The following is a 21,383-nucleotide window of genomic DNA, read 5'->3' as shown; positions in this document are numbered from 1 at the left end:
AACCCATGGTCAAGACCGACCCGAAGTCGAGACCGACCCAAAGCCGAGACCAATCCAAGACCAACCCAAGGTCAAGACCGACCCAAAGTCGAGACCAACCCAAAGTCAAAACCAATCCAAAGTTGAGACCAATCCAAAATCAAGACTGAGCCAACCGAAAGTCCAACCCAAAGTCGAGACCAACCCAAAGTCAAAACCAATCCAAGGCCAAGACCTACCCAAAACCAAGACCAACCAACTCAAAGTCCAACCCAAGGCCGAGACCGACCCAAAGTCAAGACCAATCCAAGACCGACCCAAAGTTGCGACTGACCCAAAGTCAAAACTGACCCAAAGTCAAGACCAATCTAAAGTCGAGACTGACCCAAAGTCGAGACCAACCAACCCAAAGTCAAGTTCGAGGAAAGTCAAGACCAACCGGAAATCGAGACCGACCCAAAGTCAAGCCCAATCCAAGACTGACCCAAAGTCGAGATCGACCCAAGTTGAAACCAACCCAAAGTTGAGACCAACCCAAGACCGACCTAAAGTCGAGACCGACCCAAAGTCGAGACCAACCCAAAGTCAACCCCGACCCAAAGTCAAGACCAACCCAACAACCGCCCCACCCTCACCCCTCCCCCTCCCGGGGCTCACCGCCCCCTCCCCCACCCCCAAATTCGGGGGGTCACATGGGGGCGGGGCCGGGCGCGGGGGGCGGGGCCGGGCGGTGCAGCGGCGTCTCCTTGTAGACGAACCAACAGCCGCCGGCCCAGAGGAGGAGATTGAGGAACCCGAAGGCCTGGAAGGGAATTTGGGGGGTGGGGGAGGGGCTTAGGGAGCCCCTCCCCCCACTTTTGGAAGCCCCTCCCCCATCTCCTTAAGCCCCGCTCCCATCTGGTTTATTCAAGCCCCGCCCCCTTTTTAGCGTCTGAAATCTACGTCCGGTGTCGTGCCTCAGTTTCCCCGATTTCCACCCAAATTCCCCCAAATTCCCCTCCCCCACCCACCAAAATCCCCCCAAATTCCCCTCCCCCACCCACCCAAATTCCCCTCCCCCAAATCCACCCAAATCCCCCCAAATCCCCTCCCCCATCTGTGCCTCAGTTTCCCTCCTCCATTTCCCCCCAAATCCCCCCCAAATCCCCCCAAAATCAGCCAAAATCCCCCCAAAATCCCCTCCCCCACCCACCCAAATTCCCCCAAATCCCCTCCCCCACTCGTGCCTCAGTTTCCCTCCTCCATTTCCCCCCAAATCCCCCCAAAATTCCCCCCAAATCAGCCAAAATCCGCCCAAATTCCCCTCCCCCACCCACCTAAATTTCCCTCTCCCCCAATCCCCCCAAAATCCCCCCAAAATTCCCCCAAATCCCCCCAAAATCCCTGCAAAATTCGACCCAAATCCCCCCAAAATCCCCCCAAAATCCCCCTAAAATTCCCCCAAAATCCCAAAATCCCCCCAAAATCCCCCCCCAATCCCCCCCCAAATCCCCCCCCAGCCGTGCCTCAGTTTCCCTTCCCCAAATCCCCCCAAATCCCCCCAAAATTCCCCCAAAATCCCCCAAATCTCCCCAAATCACTTCAAATCCCCCCCAAACCCCCCTAAATCTCCCCAAAATCCCCCCAAACCCCCCAAATCTCCCCAAAATCCCCCAAATCTCCCCAAATCGCCCCCAAATCCCCCCCAAATCTCCCCAAAATCCCCCCAAACCCCCTCCCTGCTCACCACCGACACCCCCAAACGCCCCAAATCCCCCCAAATCCCCCCAAAATTGCCCCAAATCCCCCCAAATCTCCCCAAATCTCCCCAAACCCCCCCAAAATTCCCACAAAATTCCCACAAAATTCCCCCAAAATCCCCAACCCCCCCCCAAATCCCCCTAAAATCCCCTCAAATCCCCCCCAAATCCCCCCGAACCCCCCCCAAATCCCCCCAAATCCCCCCGAAATGCCCCGAAATCTCCCGAAATCCCCCCAAATCCCCCTCCCCCACTCGTGCCTCAGTTTCCCCACTCCCCAAATCCCCCCAAATCCCCCTAAAATCCCCCAAATTCCCCCTAAATTCCCCCCAAACCCCCCGAAAATTCACCAAATCCACCCAAATCCCTCCAAAATCCCCCCAAATCCCCCCAAACCCCCCCAAAATCCCCCCAAAATTCCTCCTAAATCCCCCCAAATCCCCCCAAACCCCCCCAAATCCCCCCCAAACCCCCTCCCCGCTCACCACCGACACCCCCAAATGCCTCAAATCCCCCCAAATCCCCCCAAAATCCCCCCAAATCCTCCCAAAATTCCCCCAAATCCCCCCAAAATCCCCCCAAATCCCCCCAAAGTCCCGCCAAAATCCCCCCCAAATCCCCCCGAATCCCCCCAAAATTCCACCAAATCTCCCCAAATTCCACTCCCCCACCCGTGCCTCAGTTTCCCTCCTCCATTTCCCCCCAAATCCCCCCAAAATTCCCCCAAATCCCCCCAAACCCCCCCCAAATCCCCCCAAACCCCCCCCAAATCCCCCCAAATCTCCCCAAATTCCCCCAAAATCCCCAAATCTTCCCAAAATCACCCCAAAATTCACCCAAAATCCCCAAATCCCCCCAAATCCCCCTAAAATCCCCCAAATTCCCCCTAAACTCCCCCCAAATCTCCCCAAAATCCCCCCAAATCCCCCCAAATCCCCCCAAACCCCCTCCCCGCTCACCACCGACACCCCCAAACGCCCCAAATCCCCCCAAATCGCCCCAAAATCCCCAAATCTCCCCAAAATCCCCCAAATCCCCCCCAAAACCCCCCGAACCCCCCCAAAATCCCCCCAAATTCCCCCAAAATCCCCAAAGTCTCCCCAAATCTCCCCAAAATCCCCCAAAACCCCCCCAAACCCCCTCCCCGCTCACCACCGACGCCCCTAAACGCCCCAAATCCCCCTAAATCCCCCCAAATCCCCCCAAACCCCCTCCCCGCTCACCACCGACGCCCCCAGACTCCCCATGGGGGTGACCCCCACCGGGTGACACTTCACGGTGGGGGAGGGGCAGTGGGGGAGGGGCGCGGCCGCCGCCGCCCGGACGTGTCCGAGGCCCTGAGCCCACGCCGAGGAGGCCACGAGCCACAGGGCGGCCAGGAGACCCGAGGCCAGCAGGTCCTGGAGGGGGAAAATGGGGAGAAAATGGTGAAAAAACGGTGAAAAAATGGGAAAAAACGGTGAAAAAATGGGAAAAAACGGTGAAAAAATGAGTGAAAACGGCCTAAAAATGGGGTGGGGGAGGGGGAAAATGAGCCCCGAGTGGGGGAGGGGAGAGGAGGTCCTGGGGGGGAAAATGGGGGAAAACGGTGAAAAAACGGGAAAAAACGGTGAAAAAATGGCAAAAAACGGGGAAAAAAACAGAAAAAATGAGTGAAAATGGCCCAAAATTGGGGTGGGGGAGGGGGGAAATGGGGGAAAAATGGTGAAACAACGGGAAAAAAATGGGCCAAAAATGGAGAAAAAACGGAGGAGAAAAGAAGAAAAAATTACCCAAAAATGGAGAGAAAATGACCCAAAAATGGAGAAAATTTGGAGGAAAAAAGGAGAAAAAAAAACCCAAAAATGGAGAATAAATAGACCTAAAAAGGATGAAAAATGACCCAAAAATGGAGAGCAAATGACCCAAAAATGGGCAAAAAATGAAGGGAAAAAAGCCCTAAAAAAAAAAAGAAAAGATATTCAAAAATGGGGAGGAAATGACCCAAAATTGGAAAAAAATGGAGAAAAAATGGAGAAAAAAAAGGAAAAAATGGTGGAAAAAAACCCAAGAAAAATGGAAAAAAAATGGAAAAAAAATGGAGAAAAAAGGGTAAAAAAAAGGAAGGAAAAATTACCCAAAAATTTAGAAAAAAAATGGAGAAAAAAAGGAGAAAAAAAGGACCCGAAATTGAAGAGGAAATGACCCAAAAATGGAGAAAAAATGGAGGAAAACGAGATCTAAAAGGGAGAAAAAATGACCCAAAAATGGAGAGGAAATGACCCAAAAATGGAGAAAAAATGGAAGAAAATAAAGATAAAATTTTGAGGAAAAAAAGCCATAAAATGGAGAAAAAGTGACCTGAAAATGGGGAAAAAACCTGAAAAACTGAGCGAAAATGGAGGGAAAACGGCCCAAAATTGGGGTGGGGGAGGGGGGGAATGAGCCCCGAGTGGGGGAGGGGAAGGGGGAGGGGCCAGCAGGTCCTGGAGGGGGAAAATGGGAGAAAACAGTGAAAAAATGGGAAAAAACGGCGAAAAAACGGGGAAATTACGGAAAAAATGAGCGAAAACGGAGCGAAAATGGCCTAAAATTGGTGTGGGGGAGGGGAGGGGTGAGCCCAGAGTGGGGGAGGGGATAGGAGGTTTTGGAAGGGAAATGGGGGAAAATGGGAAAAAATGGAGGAAAAATGACCCAAAAATGGATAAAAAATGACCCAAAAATGGAGAAGAAATGGAGGAAAAATAGACCCAAAAGGGAGCAAAAATGACCCAAAAATGGAGAATAAATGATGAAAAAAGGAGCAAAAATGACCCAAAAATGGAGAAAAAATGGAGGAAAAATGGTGAAAAAGTAAGACCTAAAAGAGAGGAAAAATGACCCAAAAATGGAGAGAAAATGACCTAAAAATGGAAAAAAAAATGGAAAAAGAAAGGAGAAAAAATTACCCCAAAATGGAGAAAAAATAGACCTAAAAGGGAGAAAATGGGCCAAAAATGGAGATAAAATGACCCAAAAATGGAGAAAAAAAAGAGGAAAAATGACCCAAAAATGGGGAGTAAATGACCCAAAAATGGAGAAAAAATGGCCCAAAAATGGAGACTAAATGGAGAAAAATAAAGATAAAATTTTGAGGAAGAAAAGCCATAAAATGGAGAAAAAGTGACCCAAAAATGGGGAAAAAAACAGAAAAAATGAGCGAAAATGGCCCAAAAATGGGGTGGGGGAGGGGGGAATGAGCCCTGAGTGGGGGAGGGGATAGGAGGTCCTGGAGGGGGAAAATGGGGAGAAATGGGGAAAAAATGGGAAAAAACGGTGAAAAAATGGAAAAAAACGGTGAAAAAATGGGAAAAAACGGTGAAAAAATGGGGAAAAACGGGAAAAAACGGGGAAAAAATGAGCAAAAACTGAGCGAAAATGGCCCAAAATTGGGGTGGGGGAGGGGGGGGGTGAGCCCCGAGTGGGGGAGGGGACAGGAGGTCCTGGAAGGGGAAAATGGGAGAAACGGTGAAAAATCGGGAAAAAACGGTGAAAAAACGGGAAAAAACGGTGAAAAAACGGGGGAAAACGGGGAAAAAATGAGCGAAAACGGAGCAGAAATGGCCCAAAATTGGGGTGGGGGAGGGGATAGGAGGTCCTGGAGGGGGAAAATGGGGAGAAATGGGGAAAAAATGGTGAAAAACGGTGAAAAAATGGGGAAAAACGGTGAAAAAACGGGAAAAAACGGTGAAAAAATGGGAAAAAACGGGGAAAAAAGGAAGAAAAATGACCCAAATATGGAGAAAAAAATTGAGAAAAAAAGGAGGAAAAATGACCCAAAAATGGGGAGGAAATTACCTAAAAATGGAGAAAAAATTGAGAAAAAAATGGAGAAAAAATGACCCGAAATTGAAGATGAAATGACCCAAAAATGGAGAAAAAATGGAGGAAAAATAGACCTAAAAGGGAGGAAAAATGACCCAAAAATGGAGAAAAAACAGCCCAAAAATAGAGACTAAATGGAGGAAAATAAAGATAAAATTTTGAGGAAAAAAAGCCATAAAATGGAGAAAAAGTGACCTGAAAATGGGGAAAAAAACAGAAAAAATGAGTGAAAATGGAGCGGAAATGGGGTGGGGGAGGGGAGGAATGAGCCCAGAGTGGGGGAGGGGAAGGGGAGAGGGGCCAGCAGGTCCTGGAGGGGGAAAATGGGAGAAAACGGTGAAAAACGGGGAAAAACGGTGAAAAAATGGGAAAAAACGGGAAAAAAAACAGAAAAAATGAGCGAAAACGGAGCGAAAATGGCCCAAAAATGGGGTGGGGGGGGGGGAGGGGTGAGCCCAGAGTGGGGGAGGGGATAGGAGGTTTTGGAAGGGAAATGGGGGAAAAATGGGAAAAAATGGAAAAAAACGGTGAAAAAACGGGAAAAAACGGGAAAAAAACGGAAAAAATGAGTGAAAATGGCCTAAAATTGGGGTGGGGGAGGGGGAAAATGGGGGAAAAATGGTGAAATAACGGGAAAAAAATGGGCCAAAAATGGAGAAAAAATGGGCCAAAAATGGAGAAAAAACGGAGAAAAAAAGAAGAAAAAATTACCCAAAAATGGAGAGAAAATGACCCAAAAATGGAGAAAAATTGGAGGAAAAAAGGAGAAAAAATGACTCAAAAATGGAGACGAAATAGAGGAAAAATAGATCTAAAAGGGAGGGAAAATGACCCAAAAATGGAGAAAAAAATGGAGAAAAAAAGAAAAACCTAAAAGGGAGAAAAAATGACCCAAAAATAGAGAAAAAATGGAGAAAAAACGAGCAAAAAATGACCCAAAAATGGAAAAAAAAATGGAGAAAAAAAGGAGAAAAAATGACCCAAAAATGGAGAGGAAATGACCCAAAATTGGAGAAAAAATGGAAAAAAAAGAGACCTAAAAAGGAGAGAAAATGGGCCAAAAATGGAGAAAAAAATGGAGAAAAAATGGAGAAAAAAAGGAGAAAAAAGGAGAAAAAAGGAGAAAAAATGACCCAAAAATAGAGAAAAAAATGGAGCAAGAAAGGAGAAAAAATGACCCAAAAAATGGAGGAAAAAAATGAGGGAAAAATGGGAATTTTGAGGGGAAAATTTTAGGGAAAAAAAGGGAATTTTGGGGGGGGAAAACGGTGAAGGTTTGAGGGGAAAAAATGTGAATTTTAAAGGAAAATTGGGAATTTTAAAGAAAAAATGGGAATTTTAAAGAAAAAAAGGGAATTTTAAAGGAAAAAAGGGAATTTTGAGGGAAAAATTGGGAATTTTGGGGGTGGGACTTACCTGGGCTCCTTCTGAGGCAGCAGAGAGAGAGAAGGGGCACAAAGGGTTAAACCCCCCAAAAATTCCCAAAATTCCCAAAATTTCATTGGAAAACCCCAAAATTCCATCGGGAAACCCCAAAATTCCATCAAAAAACCCCAAAATCCCCCCCGGAAATGGCAAAATCTGCAGCAAAATTTGGGAATTCTGCTCAAAATCCTCCCGAATTCCGCCCAAATCCCCCAAAATTCCACCAAAATTAACAAATTTCCGTAAAAATTCCATGAAAATTAACGAATTTCTGTAAAAATTCCACCAAAATCAACACATTTCTGAAAATATTCCACCAAAATTATCAAATTTCCATAAAAAATTCCACAAAAAGGATCAAATTTCTGTAAAAATTCCACGAAAATTAATGAATTTCTGTAAAAATTCCACCAAAACTAACAAATTTCCATGAAAATTCCATGAAAATTAACAAATTGCCATCAAAATTCCATGAAAATTAACAAATTCCTGTAAAAATTCCACAAAAATTACCAAATTTCCATTAAAATCCACCAAAATTACCATTTTCCAAGAAAACAAAAATTAAGGAATTTCTATAACAATTTCACCAAAATTAACAAATTTCCATTAAAAACCTGCCAAAATGAACGAATTTCCATAAAAATTCCACCAAAATTAACTAATATCCAGAAAAATTCCAACAAAATTATGTATTTCCATTAAAATTCCACCAAAATTAACACATTTCTATCAAAATTCCACAAAAATTAAATTTCCATGGAAATTCCACCAAAATTAAAAAATTTCCATCAAAAATCCACCAAAATTAACGAATTTCCATCAAAATTCCACCAAAATTAACGAATTTCCATCAAAATTAACGATTTTCCTCAAAAATTCCATCCGAACTCCCCCAAATTTCCTTCAGAATTCCCACAGAATTCCCAAAAATTCCTGAAATTCCATCAAAATCCCACCTGGGCACACCTGGGCACACCTGGGCAGGTAAATCCCACCTGGGCAAGTCCCTAAATCCCACCTGGGCACACCTGGGCACACCTGGGCACACCTGGACAGGTAAATCCCACCTGGGCACGTCCCCAAATCCCACCTGGGCACACCTGTGCACGCCACGCCCACTTTAAACTCACCTGGGCACACCTGGCCAAGTCCCCAAATCCCACCTGGGCACACCTGGGCACACCTGGACAGGTAAATCCCACCTGTCCAAGTTCCCCAAATCCCACCTGGGCACACCTGGACAGGTAAATCCCACCTGGGCACGTCCTCAAACTTCCCCAGACCCCACCTGGGCAGGTAAATCCCACCTGGGCACACCTGGACAGGTAAATCCCACCTGGGCAAGACCCTAAATCCCACCTGGACAGGTAAATCCCACCTGGGCATGTCCCCAAATCCCACCTGGGCACACCTGGGCACACCTGGGCAGGTAAATCCCACCTGGGCACACCTGGGCAAGACCCCAAATCCCACCTGGGCACACCTGGGCACACCTGGACAGGTAAATCCCACCTGGCCAAGTCCCTAAATCCCACCTGGACAGGTGAATCCCACCTGGACACACCTGGGCAAGACCCCAAATCCCACCTGGGCACACCTGGGCAGGTAAATCCCACCTGGCCAAGTTCCTAAATCCCACCTGGGCACACCTGGGCACACCTGGGCACACCTGGGCACACCTGGACAGGTAAATCCCACCTGGGCACACCTGGGGGCACCTGGGGACATCTGGGGACACACCTGAGCTCACCTGGGCACACCTGGGCAGGTAAATCCCACCTGGACAGACCTGGACAAGACCCCAAATCCCACCTGGGCACACCTGGGCAGGTAAATCCCACCTGGGCACACCTGGGCAGGCAAATCCCACCTGGGCACACCTGGGCACACCTGGGCAGGTAAATCCCACCTGGGCACACCTGGGCAGGTAAATCCCACCTGGGCACACTTGGGCAGGCAAATCCCACCTGGGCACACCTGGGCACATCTGGGCAGGTAAATCCCACCTGGGCATGTCCCCAAATCCCACCTGGGCACACCTGGGCACACCTGGGCACATCTGGGCAGGTAAATCCCACCTGGGCATGTCCCCAAATCCCACCTGGGCACACATGGGCAGGTGCAGGTAGCACAGGTAACCCCCCAAAATGCCCCCCCAGACCCCACCTGGGCACACCTGGGCACACCTGGGCAGGTAAATCCCACCTGGACAAGTTCCCAAATCCCACCTGGGCACACCTGGGCAGGTGCAGGTAGCACAGGTAACCCCCTCAGACCCCCCCAGACCCCACCTGGGCACACCTGGACAGGTAACCCCGCCCATTTTTCACTCACCATCAGCGGCAGGCGGGACCCGGCACACCTGTACAGGTGCAGGTAGCACAGGTAACCCCCCAGACCCCACCTGGGCACACCTGGACAGGTAAATCCCACCTGGGTAAATTCCCCAGACCCCACCTGGGCACACCTGGACAGGTAAATCCCACCTGGGCAAGTCCCTAAATCCCACCTGGGCACACCTGGGCACACCTGGGCACACCTGGGCACACCTGTACAGGTGCAGGTAGCACAAATAACCCCCTCAAACCCCCCCAGACCCCACCTGGGCACACCTGGACAAGTAAACCTCACCTGGCCAAGCCCCCAAACCTCACCTGGGCACACCTGGGCACACCTGGACAGGTAAATCCCACCTGGCCATGACCCCAAACCTCACCTGGGCACACCTGGACAGGTAAATCCCACCTGGCCAAGTCCCTAAATCCCACCTGGACACACCTGGGCAGGTCCCCAGACCCCACCTGGGCACACCTGGGCACACCTGGGCAGTGTTAAAATCCCACCTGGGCACACCTGGGCACATCTGGGCAGGTAAATCCCACCTGGCCAAGTCCCTAAATCCCACCTGGGCACACCTGGGCACACCTGGACAGGTGCAGGTAACTCCCCCAAACCTCACCTGGGCACACCTGGGCATGTTCCCAAATCCCACCTGGGCACACCTGGGCAGGTAAATCCCACCTGGGCAAGTTCCTAAATCCCACCTGGGCATACCTGGGCACACCTGGGCAGGTAAATCCCACCTGGCCAAGTCCCTAAATCCCACCTGGGCACACCTGGACAGGTAAATCCCACCTGGCCAAGTCCCCAAATCCCACCTGGGCACATCCCCAGCCCCCACCTGGGCACACCTGGGCACACCTGGGCACACGTGGACAGGTCCCCAGATCCCACCTGGGCACACCTGGGCAGGTAAATCCCACCTGGGCTAGTTCCCAAATCCCACCTGGGCACACCTGGGCACACCTGTACAGGTGCAGGTAGCACAGGTAACCCCCCAGACCCCACCTGGGCACACCTGGGCACACCTGGGCACTCACCATCAGCGGCAGGCGGGACCCCGCACACCTGTACAGGTGCAGGTAGCACAGGTAACCCCCCAGCGCCCCCAGGCTGTAGAGGAAGGAGGTCACGGCCACGCCCACGAAGCACCTGGCGGCCCCCGAGAAGTCCCCGACCAGGTGAACGTCCCTGGGCCAGGTGTGGTTGCACAGGTGAGTCAGGGAGGGCTGGAAGGTCGCCTGGTTCAGCCTGTGGGGGAGGGGAACAGGTAAAATCACAGTTAAAAACACACCTGGGCACACCTGGGCACAGTTAAAAACACACCTGGGCACACCTGGGCACACCTGGGCACAGTTAAAAACACACCTGGGCACATCTGGGGGCACCTAGGAACACCTAGGAGCACCTGGGCATAGGTGGGGGCACCTGGGCACACCTGGGTACACCTGGGCACACCTGAAGACACACCTGGGGACACACCTGGGCACACCTGGGGATACCTGGGATATACCTGAGCTCACCTGGGCACACACCTGGGCACACCTGGCAATACCTGGGCACACCTGGGCACACCTGAGCACACCTGGGCACACCTGGGCATACCTGGGAACATCTGAGGACACACCTGAGCTCACCTGGGCACACCTGGGCAATGTTAAAAACACACCTGGACACACCTGGGCACTGTTAAAATCCCACCTGGGCACACCTGGGCAGTGTTAAAAACACACCTGAGCACATCTGGGGACACCTGAGCACATCTGGGGACACACCTGAGCTCACCTGGGCACACCTGGGCAGTGTTAAAATCACACCTGGGCACACCTGTACAGGTAAATCACACCTGGGCACACCTGGGGGCACCTGGGGACATCTCGGGACACACCTGGGCACACCTGGGCACACCTGGGCAGTGTTAAAATCACACCTGGGCACACCTGGGCAGGTAAGGCACACCTGGGCAGGTAAGGCACACCTGGGCAGGTAAGGCACACCTGGGCACAGTTAAAAACACACCTGGGCACACCTGGGCAGGTAAATCACACCTGGGCACACCTGGAATACACCTGAGCTCACCTGGGCACAGGTGGGGGCACCTGGGGACACCTGAGGACATCTGGGGACACCTGAGAACACCTGGGCCACACCTGGGCACACCTGTACAGGTAAATCCCACCTGGGCACACCTGGGCAGTGTTAAAAACACACCTGGGCACACCTGGACAGGAAAATCACACCTGGGCAGTGTTAAAAACACACCTGGGCACACCTGTACAGTTAAATCCCACCTGGGCACACCTGAGCACACCTGGGCACACCTGAGCACACCTGGGGGCACCTGGGCACACCTGGGAACACACCTGAGCACACCTGGGCACACCTGGGGACATCTGAGGACACACCTGAGCTCATCTGGGCACACCTGAGGACACCTGGGCACACCTAGGCAGTGTTAAAAACACACCTGGGCACACCTGGACAGGTAAATCCCACCTGGGAACACCTGGGGACACCTGAGCACATCTGGGGACACACCTGGGCACACCTGAGCTCACCTGGGCACATTTGACTGCACCTGGGCACACCTGGGCACACCTGAGCACACCTGGGCAGGTAAATCCCACCTGGGTACACCTGGTCACACCTGAGAACACACCTGGGGACACACCTGAGCTCACCTGGGCACACCTGAGGATACCTGGGGCACCTGGGCACACCTGGGCAGGTAAATCCCACCTGGGTAAGTTCCCAAACCCCACCTGGGCACACCTGGGCACACCTGGGCAGGTAAATCCCACCTGGACACACCTGGGGGCACCTGGGGACATCTGGCGACACACCTGAGCTCACCTGGGCACACCTGAGGATACCTGGGCACACCTGGGCAGTGTTAAAAACAAACCTGGGCACAGTTAAAAATACACCTGGGCAGGTAAGGCACAACTGGGCAGTGTTAAAATCCCACCTGGGCAGGTAAGTCACACCTGAGCACACCTGGGCAGTGTTAAAAACACACCTGGGCACACCTGGGGGCACCTGGGGACACACCTGAGCTCACCTGGGCACACCTGGGGATACCTGGGCACACCTGGGCAGTGTTAAAATCACACCTGGGCACACCTGCACAGGTAAATCCCACCTGGGCACACCTGGGCACACCTGGGCAGGTAAATCACACCTGGGCACACCTGGGCAGTGCTAAAATCACACCTGACCACATCTGGGGACACACCAGAGCTCACCTGGGGACACCTGGGCACACCTGTACAGGTAAATCACACCTGGGCACACCTGGGCAGTGTTTAAATCACACCTGGGCAGATAAATCACACCTGGGCAGTGTTAAAAACACACCTGGGCACACCTGGGCAGGTAAGGCACACCTGGGTAAGTTCCCAAACCCCACCTGGGCACACCTGGACAGGTAAATCACACCTGGGAACACCTGGGGACACCTGAGCACATCTGGCGACACACCTGAGCTCACCTGGGCACACCTGGGAACATCTCGGGACACACCTGAGCTCATCTGGGCACAGGTGGGGGCACCTGGGGACACCTGGGCACACCTGAGGACACCTGGGGACACACCTGAGCTCACCTGGGCAGGTAAATCCCACCTGGGTACACCTGAGCTCACCTGGGCACACCTGGAAACATCTGGGGACACACCTGGGCACACCTGGGCAGTGTTAAAAACACACCTGGGCACACCTGGGCAGTGATAAAATCACACCTGGACACACCTGGGCACAGTTAAAAATACACCTGGGCAGGTAAATCACACGTGGGCACACCTGGGCAGGTAAATCACACCTGGGCACAGTTAAAAACACACCTGGGCACACCTGGGCAGTGTTAAAAACACACCTGGGGCACACCTGGGCAGTGTTGAAATCACACCTGGGCACACCTGGGCAGGTAAATCACACCTGGGCAGTGTTAAAATCCCACCTGAGCACACCTGGGAACACCTGGGCAGGTAAATCACACCTGGGCACAGCTGGGCAGTGTTTAAATCCCACCTGGGCACACCTGGGGGCACCTGGGCACACCTGGACAGGTAAATCACACCTGGGCACACCTGGGGGCACGTGGGGACACACCTGAGCTCACCTGGGCACATCTGGGCGGTGTTAAAAACGCACCTGGGCACACCTGGACAGGTAAATCACACCATTTTCGGTGGATTTTGGGTCTCACCTGTCCCAGGTGTGTTTTTGGGCCGTTTTTGGGTTCCAGGTGTGTCCCAGGTGTGTTTTTGGGCCATTTTTGGGCCGTTCTTGGTGGATTTTGTGTCTCACCTGCCCCAGATGAATTTTTGGTCCGTTTTTGGTGGATTTTGGGGTCTCACCTGCCCCAGATGAATTTTTGGGCCGATTTAGGTGGATTTTGGGTCTCACCTGTCCCAGGTGTGTCCCAGGTGAGTTTTTGGGCCGATTTTGGTGGATTTTGGGTCTCACCTGTCCCATTTTGATTTTTTGGGCTGTTTCTGGGCCCTTTTTGGTGGATTTTGGGTCTCACCTGTCCCATGTGTGTTTTTGGGCCGATTTTGGGGTCTCACCTGTCCCAGGTGTGTCCTAGGTGAGTTTTTGGGCCGATTTTGGGTCTCACCTGTCCCAGGTGTGTCTTTGGGCTGATTTTGGGTCTCACCTGTCCCAGGTGAGTTTTTGGGCCGATTTTGGGCCATTTTTGGTGGATTTCGGGTCTCACCTCTCCCATTTTGATTTTCTGGGCCATTTTTGGGCCAATTTTGGTGGATTTTGGGTCTCACCTGTCCTAGGTGTGTCCCAGGTCAGTTTTTGGGCTGATTTTGGGCCATTTTTGGGCCGTTTTTGGTGTATTTTGTGTCTCACCTGTCCCAGATGAATTTTTTGGCTAATTTTGGGTCCCAGGTGTGTCCCAGGTGAGTTTTTGGGCCGTTTTTGGGCCGTTTTTGGTGTATTTTGGTCTCACCTGCCCCAGATGAATTTTTGGGCCGATTTTGGTGGATTTTGGGTCTCACCTGTCCCAGGTGTGTTTTTGGGCCGATTTTGGGTCCCAGGTGTGTCCCAGGTGAGTTTCTGGGCCGTTTTTGGGCCGTTTTTGGTGTATTTTGGGTCGTTTTTGGTGTATTTTGGGACTCACCTGTCCCAGATGAATTTTTGGGCTGATTTTGGTGGATTTTGGGTCTCACCTGTGCCAGGTGTGTCCCAGGTGAGTTTTTGGGCCGTTTTTGGCCCGTTTTTGGTGTATTTTGGGTCTCACCTGCCCCAGATGAATTTTTGGGCTGAGTTAGGTGGATTTTGGGTCTCACCTGTCCCAGGTGTGTTTTTGGGCTGATTTAGGTGGATTTTGTGTCTCACCTGTCCCAGATGAATTTTTGGGCTGATTTAGGTGGATTTTGGGTCTCACCTGCCCCAGATGAATTTTTGGGCCGATTTTGGGTCCCAGGTGTGTCCCAGGTGAGTTTTTGGGCTGTTTTTGGGCTGTTTTTCGGCCGTTTTTGGTCCGTTTTTCTTGTAATTTGGGTCTCACCTGTCCCAGATGAATTTTTGGGCCGATTTTGGGTCTCACCTGTCCCATTTTGCTTTTCTGGGCCATTTTTGGGCCAATTTTGGTGTATTTTGGGTCTCACCTGTCCCAGGTGAGTTTTTGGGCCGTTTTTGGGCCATTTTTGTTGGATTTTGTGTCTCACCTGTCCCAGATGAATTTTTGGGCTGATTTAGGTGGATTTTGGGTCCCAGGTGTGTCCCAGGTGAGTTTTTGGGCTGGTTTTGGGCCATTCTGGGGCTGTTTTTGGTGTATTTTGGGTCTCACCTGTCCCAGGTGTGTCCCAGATGGATTTTTGGGCCATTTTTGGGCCAATTTTGGTTGATTTTTGGTCTCACCTGTCCCAGGTGTGTCCCAGATGAATTTTTGGGCTGATTTAGGTGGATTTTGGGTCTCACCTGCCCCAGATGAATTTTTGGGCCGATTTAGGTGGATTTTGGGTCTCACCTGTCCCAGGTGTGTTTTTGGGCCGATTTTGGGTCTCAGGTGTGTCCCAGGTGAGTTTTTGGGCCATTTTTGGGCCATTTTTGGTGTATTTTGGGTCTCACCTGCCCCAGATTAATTTTTGGGCCGATTTTGGTGGATTTTGGGTCTCACCTGTCCCAGGTGTGTCCCAGGTGAATTTTTGGGCCGTTTTTGGGCTGATTTAGGTGGATTTTGGGTCTCACCTGTCCCAGGTGTGTCCCAGGTGAGTTTCTGGGCTGATTTTGGGCCGATTTTGGGTCCCAGGTGTGTTTTTGGGCTGTTTTTGGGCCATTTTTGGGCCTATTTCGGTGTATTTTGTGTCTCACCTGCCCCAGGTGAATTTTTGGGCTGATTTTGGGTCCCAGATGTGTCCCAGGTGTGTCCCAGGTGGGTTTTTGGGCCGATTTAGGTGGATTTTGGGACTCACCTGTCCCAGGTGTGTTTTTGGGCCATTTTGGGGCCGTTTTTGGGCTGGTTTTGGGCCGTTTTTGGGCCATTTTTGGGCCGTTTTTGGTGTATTTTGGGTCTCCCCTGTCCCACATGAATTTTTGGGCCAATTTTGGTGGATTTTGTGTCTCACCTGTCCCAGATGAATTTTTGGGCTGATTTTGGTGGATTTTGGGTCTCACCTGTCCCAGGTGTGTCCCAGATGACTTTTTGGGCCGTTTTTGGTGGATTTTGGGTCTCACCTGTCCCAGGTGTGTCCCAGGTGAGTTTTTGGGCCGGTTTTGGGTTCCAGGTGTGTCCCAGGTGAGTTTTTGGGCTGTTTTTGGGCTGTTTTTGGGCCATTTTTGGGCCGTTTTTGGTGAATTTTGGGGTCTCACCTGCCCCAGATGAATTTTTGGGCTGATTTAGGTGGATTTTGGGTCCCAGGTGTGTTCCAGGTGAGTTTTTGGGCTGTTTTTGGGCCATTTTTGGGCCGTTTTTGTTGGATTTTGGGTCTCCCCTGCCCCAGATGAATTTTTGGGCCGATTTAGGTGGATTTTGGGCCTCACCTGTCCCAGATGAATTTTTGGGCTGATTTTGGGTCCCAGGTGTGTCCCAGGTGAGTTTCTGGGCTGATTTTGGGCCGATTTTGGGTCCCAGGTGAGTTTTTGGGCTGTTTTTGGGCCATTTTTGGGCCGATTTCGGTGTATTTTGTGTCTCACCTGTCCCAGATGAATTTTTGGGCCGATTTTTGTGGATTTTGGGTTTCACCTGTCCCAGGTGTGTCCCAGGTGAGTTTCTGGGCTGATTTTGGGCCGATTTTGGGTCCCAGGTGAGTTTTTGGGCTGTTTTTGGGCCATTTTTGGGCCGATTTCGGTGTATTTTGTGTCTCACCTGCCCCAGATGAATTTTTGGGCCGATTTAGGTGGATTTTGGGGTCTCACCTGTCCCAGGTGAATTTTTGGGCCGTTTTTGGGTCTCACCTGTCCCAGGTGTGTTTTTGGGCTGTTTTTGGGCCGTTTTGGGGCCGATTTTGGGCCGATTTCGGTGGATTTTGGGTCTCCCCTGCCCCAGATGAATTTTTGGGCCGATTTAGGTGGATTTTGGGTCTCACCTGTCCCAGGTGTGTTTTTGGGCCAATTTTGGGTCCCAGGTGTGTCCCAGGTGAGTTTTTGGGCCGTTTTTGGGCCATTTTTGGGCCGATTTTGGTGTATTTTGTGTCTCACCTGTCCCAGATGAATTTTTGGGCCATTTTTGGTGGATTTTGGGTCTCACCTGTCCCAGATGAATTTTTGGTGGATTTTGGGTCTCACCTGTCCCAGGTGAATTTTTGGGATGATTTTGGTGGATTTTGGGTCTCACCTGTCCCAGGTGTGTTTTTGGGCCGATTTTGGGTCCCAGGTGTGTCCCAGGTGTTTTTTTGGGCCGTTTTTGGGCCGTTTTTGGTGGATTTTGGGTCTCACCTGTCCCAGGTGTGTTTTTGGGCCGTTTTTGGGCTGTTTTTGGGCCGTTTTTGGGCCATTTTTGGGCCGATTTTTGTTGGATTTTGTGTCTCACCTGTCCCAGATGAATTTTTGGGCTGATTTAGGTGGATTTTGGGTCTCACCTGCCCCAGATGAATTTTTGGGCCGATTTAGGTGGATTTTGGGTCTCACCTGTCCCAGGTGTGTCCCAGGTGAGTTTTTGGGCTTATTTTGGGCCATTTTTGGTGGATTTTGGGTCCCAGGTGAGTTTTTGGGCCGTTTTTGGGCCATTTTTGTTGGATTTTGTGTCTCACCTGTCCCAGATGAATTTTTGGGCTGATTTAGGTGGATTTAGGGTCCCAGGTGTGTCCCAGGTGAGTTTTTGGGCAGTTTTTGGGCCGTTTTTGAGCCGATTTTGGGCCATTTTTGGTGTAATTTGGGTCTCACCTGTCCCAGATGAATTTTTGGGGTGATTTAGGTGGATTTTGTGTCTCACCTGTCCCAGATGAATTTTTGGGCTCATTTAGGTGGATTTTGGGACTCACCTGTCCCAGATGAATTTTTGGGCTGATTTTGGGTCCCAGGTGTGTCCCAGGTGAGTTTTTGGGCCGTTTTTGGGCCGTTTTTGGTGGATTTTGTGTCTCACCTGTCCCAGATGAATTTTTGGGCCAATTTAGGTGGATTTTGGGTCTCACCTGTCCCAGGTGTGTCCCAGGTGAGTTTCTGTTCCATTTTTGGGCCTATTTTGGTGGATTTTGGGTCTCACCTGTCCCAGATGAATTTTTGGGCTGATTTAGGTGGATTTTGGGTCCCAGGTGTGTCCCAGTTGAGTTTTTGGGCCGATTTTGGGCCGATTTTAGTGGATTTTGGGTCTCACCTCTCCCATTTTGATTTTCTGGGCCATTTTTGGGCCAATTTTGGTGTATTTTGGGTCTCACCTGTCCCAGGTGAGTTTTTGGGCTGATTTAGGTGGATTTTGGGACTCACCTGTCCCAGATGAATTTTTGGGCCGATTTTGGATCTCACCTGTCCCATTTTGATTTTCTGGGCCATTTTTGGGCAGTTTTTGGTGTATTTTGGGTCTCACCTGTCCCAGATGAATTTTTGGGCTGATTTAGGTGGATTTTGGGTCTCACCTGTCCCAGGTGTGCCCCAGGTGTGTTTTTGGGCTGATTTTGGGTCCCAGGTGTGTTTTTGGGCCGTTTTGGGGCCATTTTTGGGCCGTTTTTGGTGTATTTTGTGTCTCACCTGTCCCAGATGAATTTTTGGGCCATTTTTGGTGGATTTTGGGTCTCACCTGTCCCAGGTGTGTCCCAGGTGAGTTTCTGGGCTGATTTTGGGCCGATTTTGGGTCCCAGATGAATTTTTGGGCCGATTTAGGTGAATTTTGGGTCTCACCTGCCCCAGATGAATTTTTGGGCCGATTTAGGTGGATTTTGGGTCTCACCTGTCCCAGATGAATTTTTGGGCTGATTTAGGTGGATTTTGGGTCTCACCTGTCCCAGGTGTGTCCCAGGTGTGTTTTTGGGCCGATTTTGGGGTCTCACCTGGGGTTTTTGGGCCATTTTGGGGCCATTTTTGTTGGATTTTAGGTCTCACCTGTCCCAGGTGTGTTTTTGGGCCGTTTTTGGGCCATTTTTGGGCCGTTTTTGGTGGATTTTGGGTCTCACCTGTCCCAGGTGTGTCCCAGGTGAGTTTCTGGGTAATTTTTGGGCCGTTTTTGGGTTCCAGGTGTGTTTTTGGGCTGTTTTTGGGCCGTTTTTGGGCCATTTTTGGGCCATTTTTGTTGGATTTTGGGTCTCACCTGCCCCAGATGAATTTTTGGGGTGATTTCGGTGGATTTTGGGACTCACCTGAAGGGGTACCCGAATTTGGCGGTGACGGTTTCGTTCTCCAGCCCCGCACAGGTGAGGCTGAAGCTGACGGAGCCCTCGAAGCCGCCGCAGGTGGCGAAGGCAAAGATGGAGAAAAACTGGGGGGAAAAACGGGAAATTTGGGAAAATTAAACAAAAATTGGGGGGAAAACGGAAAATTTGGGAAAATTCAAAAAAAATTGGGGGGGAAAAATGGAAATTTGGCAAAATTCGATAAAAATTGGGGGGAAAAAATGGAAATTTGGGGAAAATCGAAGAGGGGAAAAACAGAGAGAAATTGGAGGAAAAATGGGAAAATTTGGGAAAAACAGAGAGAAATTTAGGAAAAATGGGAAGTTTGGGAAAATCTGAGAGAAAAAAGTGGGAATTTGGGAAAAACAGAGAGAAATTGGGGGGAAAACAGAAATTTGGGAAAATTTGAAAGAAATTGGGGGGAAAAATGGAAATTTGGGAAAATTCGGTAAAAATTGGGGGGAAAAATGGAAATTTGGGGAAAATCCAATAGGAAAAAAAAATGGGAAATTTGAGGAAAACAGAGAAAGATTGGGGAAAAAAATGGGAAATTTGGGAAAATCTGAGAGAAAAAATGGGAAATTTGGGAGAAACAGACAGAAATTGGTGGGAAAATGGGAATTTGGGAAAATTCTACAGAAACTGGGAGGAAAACGGGAATTTGGGAAAATTTGACAAAAATTGGGGGGAAAAAATGGAAATTTGGGAAAATTCGACAAAAAATGGGGGGAAAAAAATGGAAATTTAGGGAAAATCCAAGGGGAAAAAATGGAAATTTGGGGAAAATTCAAGAGGGAAAAAAAATGGGAAATTTGGGAAAAACAGAGAGAAATTGGGGGGAAAAAATGGAAATTTGGGGAAATCTGACAAAAAATGGGGAGGAAAACAGAAATTTGGGAGAATTCACCAAAAACTGGGGGGAAAAAAATGGAAATTTGGGGAAATCTGACAAAAACTGGGGGGGGAAATGGAAATTTGGGAGAATTCGACGAAAATTGGGGGGGAAAAATGGAAATTTGGGGAAAATCCAGGAGGGGAAAAAAAAAGGGAAATTTGGGGAAAATACAAGGGAGAAAAAAAAGGGAAATTTGGGAAAAACAGAGAAATTTAGGAAAAATGGGAAATTTGGGAAAATCTGAGAGAAAAAAATGGGAAATTGGGAAAAAAAGACAGAAATTGGAGAGAAAAATGGTAAATTTGGGGAAATCTGACAAAAAATGGGGAGGAAAAAAGAAATTTGGGAGAATTCACCAAAAACTGGGGGGAAAAAATGGAAATTCGGGAAAATTCGACAAAAATTGGGGGGGGAATGGAAATTTGGGAAAATTTGATAGAAATTTGGGGAAAAAATGAAAATTTGGGAAAATTTGATAGAAATTCGGGGGAAAATGGAAATTTGGGGAAATTTGACAGAAACTGGGGGAAAAAATGGAAATTTGGGAAAATCTGGAAATTACAGTATAACCCAGTCTATCCCAGTATAAACCAGTATAAACCAGTCTATACCAGTATATCCCAGCCTATTCCAGTATAACCCAGTATAAACTCCCAGTATACACCAGTATAACCCAGTATAAACCAATATAAACCAGTATAACCCGGTCTCTCCCAGTATCTCCCAGTATATCCCAGTATAACCCAGTATAACCCAATATAAACCAGTATAACCCAGTATAAAGCAGTATAACCCAGCGTATCCCAGTATACACCAGTATAACCCAGTATAACCAAGTATAACTTAGTGCTCCCAGTATAACCCAGTATAACCCAGTATAACCCAGTATAACCCAGTATAACCCAGTACCTCCCAGTATCTCCCAGTACACACCAGTACAAACCAGTATAAACCAGTATAAACCAGTACAAACCGCCCCTCACCCACTGCAGGCCGCGGCTCAGCCCCAGCGGCTCCTTCAGCCCAGTATAACCCAGTATAAACCAGTATCTCCCAGTTTAACCCAGTATAACCCAGTATAACCTAGTGCTCCCAGTATAAACCAGTATAAACCAGTATAAACCAGTATAAACCAGTATAAACCAGTATAAACCAGTATAAACCAGTACAAAGCGCCCCTCACCCACTGCAGGCCGCGGCTCAGCCCCAGCGGCTCCTTCAGCGCCCCCAGCGACACCCGCGGCGCCGCCATTGCTGCATGACGTCACCAGCGCGCCGCAAACGTCACCGCGCGATTTGCATACCGCGCCCTCATTGGTCAGAGCGCACCGCGCGCTCCTTATATGGAAAATAAGCCACGCCCCCTCCCCCCCTCACAAACAAT

General features: G+C 49.8%; 1 protein-coding gene across 2 annotated transcripts; it reads right to left on the bottom strand.

The window, feature by feature from the left end:
- Positions 1-608: 608 nt before the first annotated feature.
- LOC121468613 (synaptophysin-like protein 1) lies at positions 609-21,307 on the bottom strand. 2 transcript variants are annotated; one of them, XM_072920802.1, is made up of 5 exons: positions 21,183-21,307; positions 19,072-19,190; positions 10,370-10,580; positions 2,942-3,118; positions 609-781 (listed from the first exon to the last, which is right to left on the bottom strand). In XM_072920802.1, the coding sequence occupies exons 1-5, from the start codon at positions 21,249-21,251 to the stop codon at positions 668-670; spliced, it is 690 nt and encodes a 229-aa protein (XP_072776903.1). In that variant the 5' UTR covers positions 21,252-21,307; the 3' UTR covers positions 609-667. The 2 variants fall into 2 exon arrangements, with proteins under 2 accessions (XP_072776903.1, XP_072776902.1); XM_072920801.1 differs by having other exon boundaries at positions 21,153-21,270.
- Positions 21,308-21,383: the final 76 nt, after the last annotated feature.

This window comes from Taeniopygia guttata, chromosome 33 (assembly GCF_048771995.1).
Source record: "Taeniopygia guttata chromosome 33, bTaeGut7.mat, whole genome shotgun sequence".
Lineage (NCBI taxonomy): Eukaryota > Metazoa > Chordata > Aves > Passeriformes > Estrildidae > Taeniopygia > Taeniopygia guttata.
This window is presented reverse-complemented; position numbering and strand designations above follow the sequence as displayed.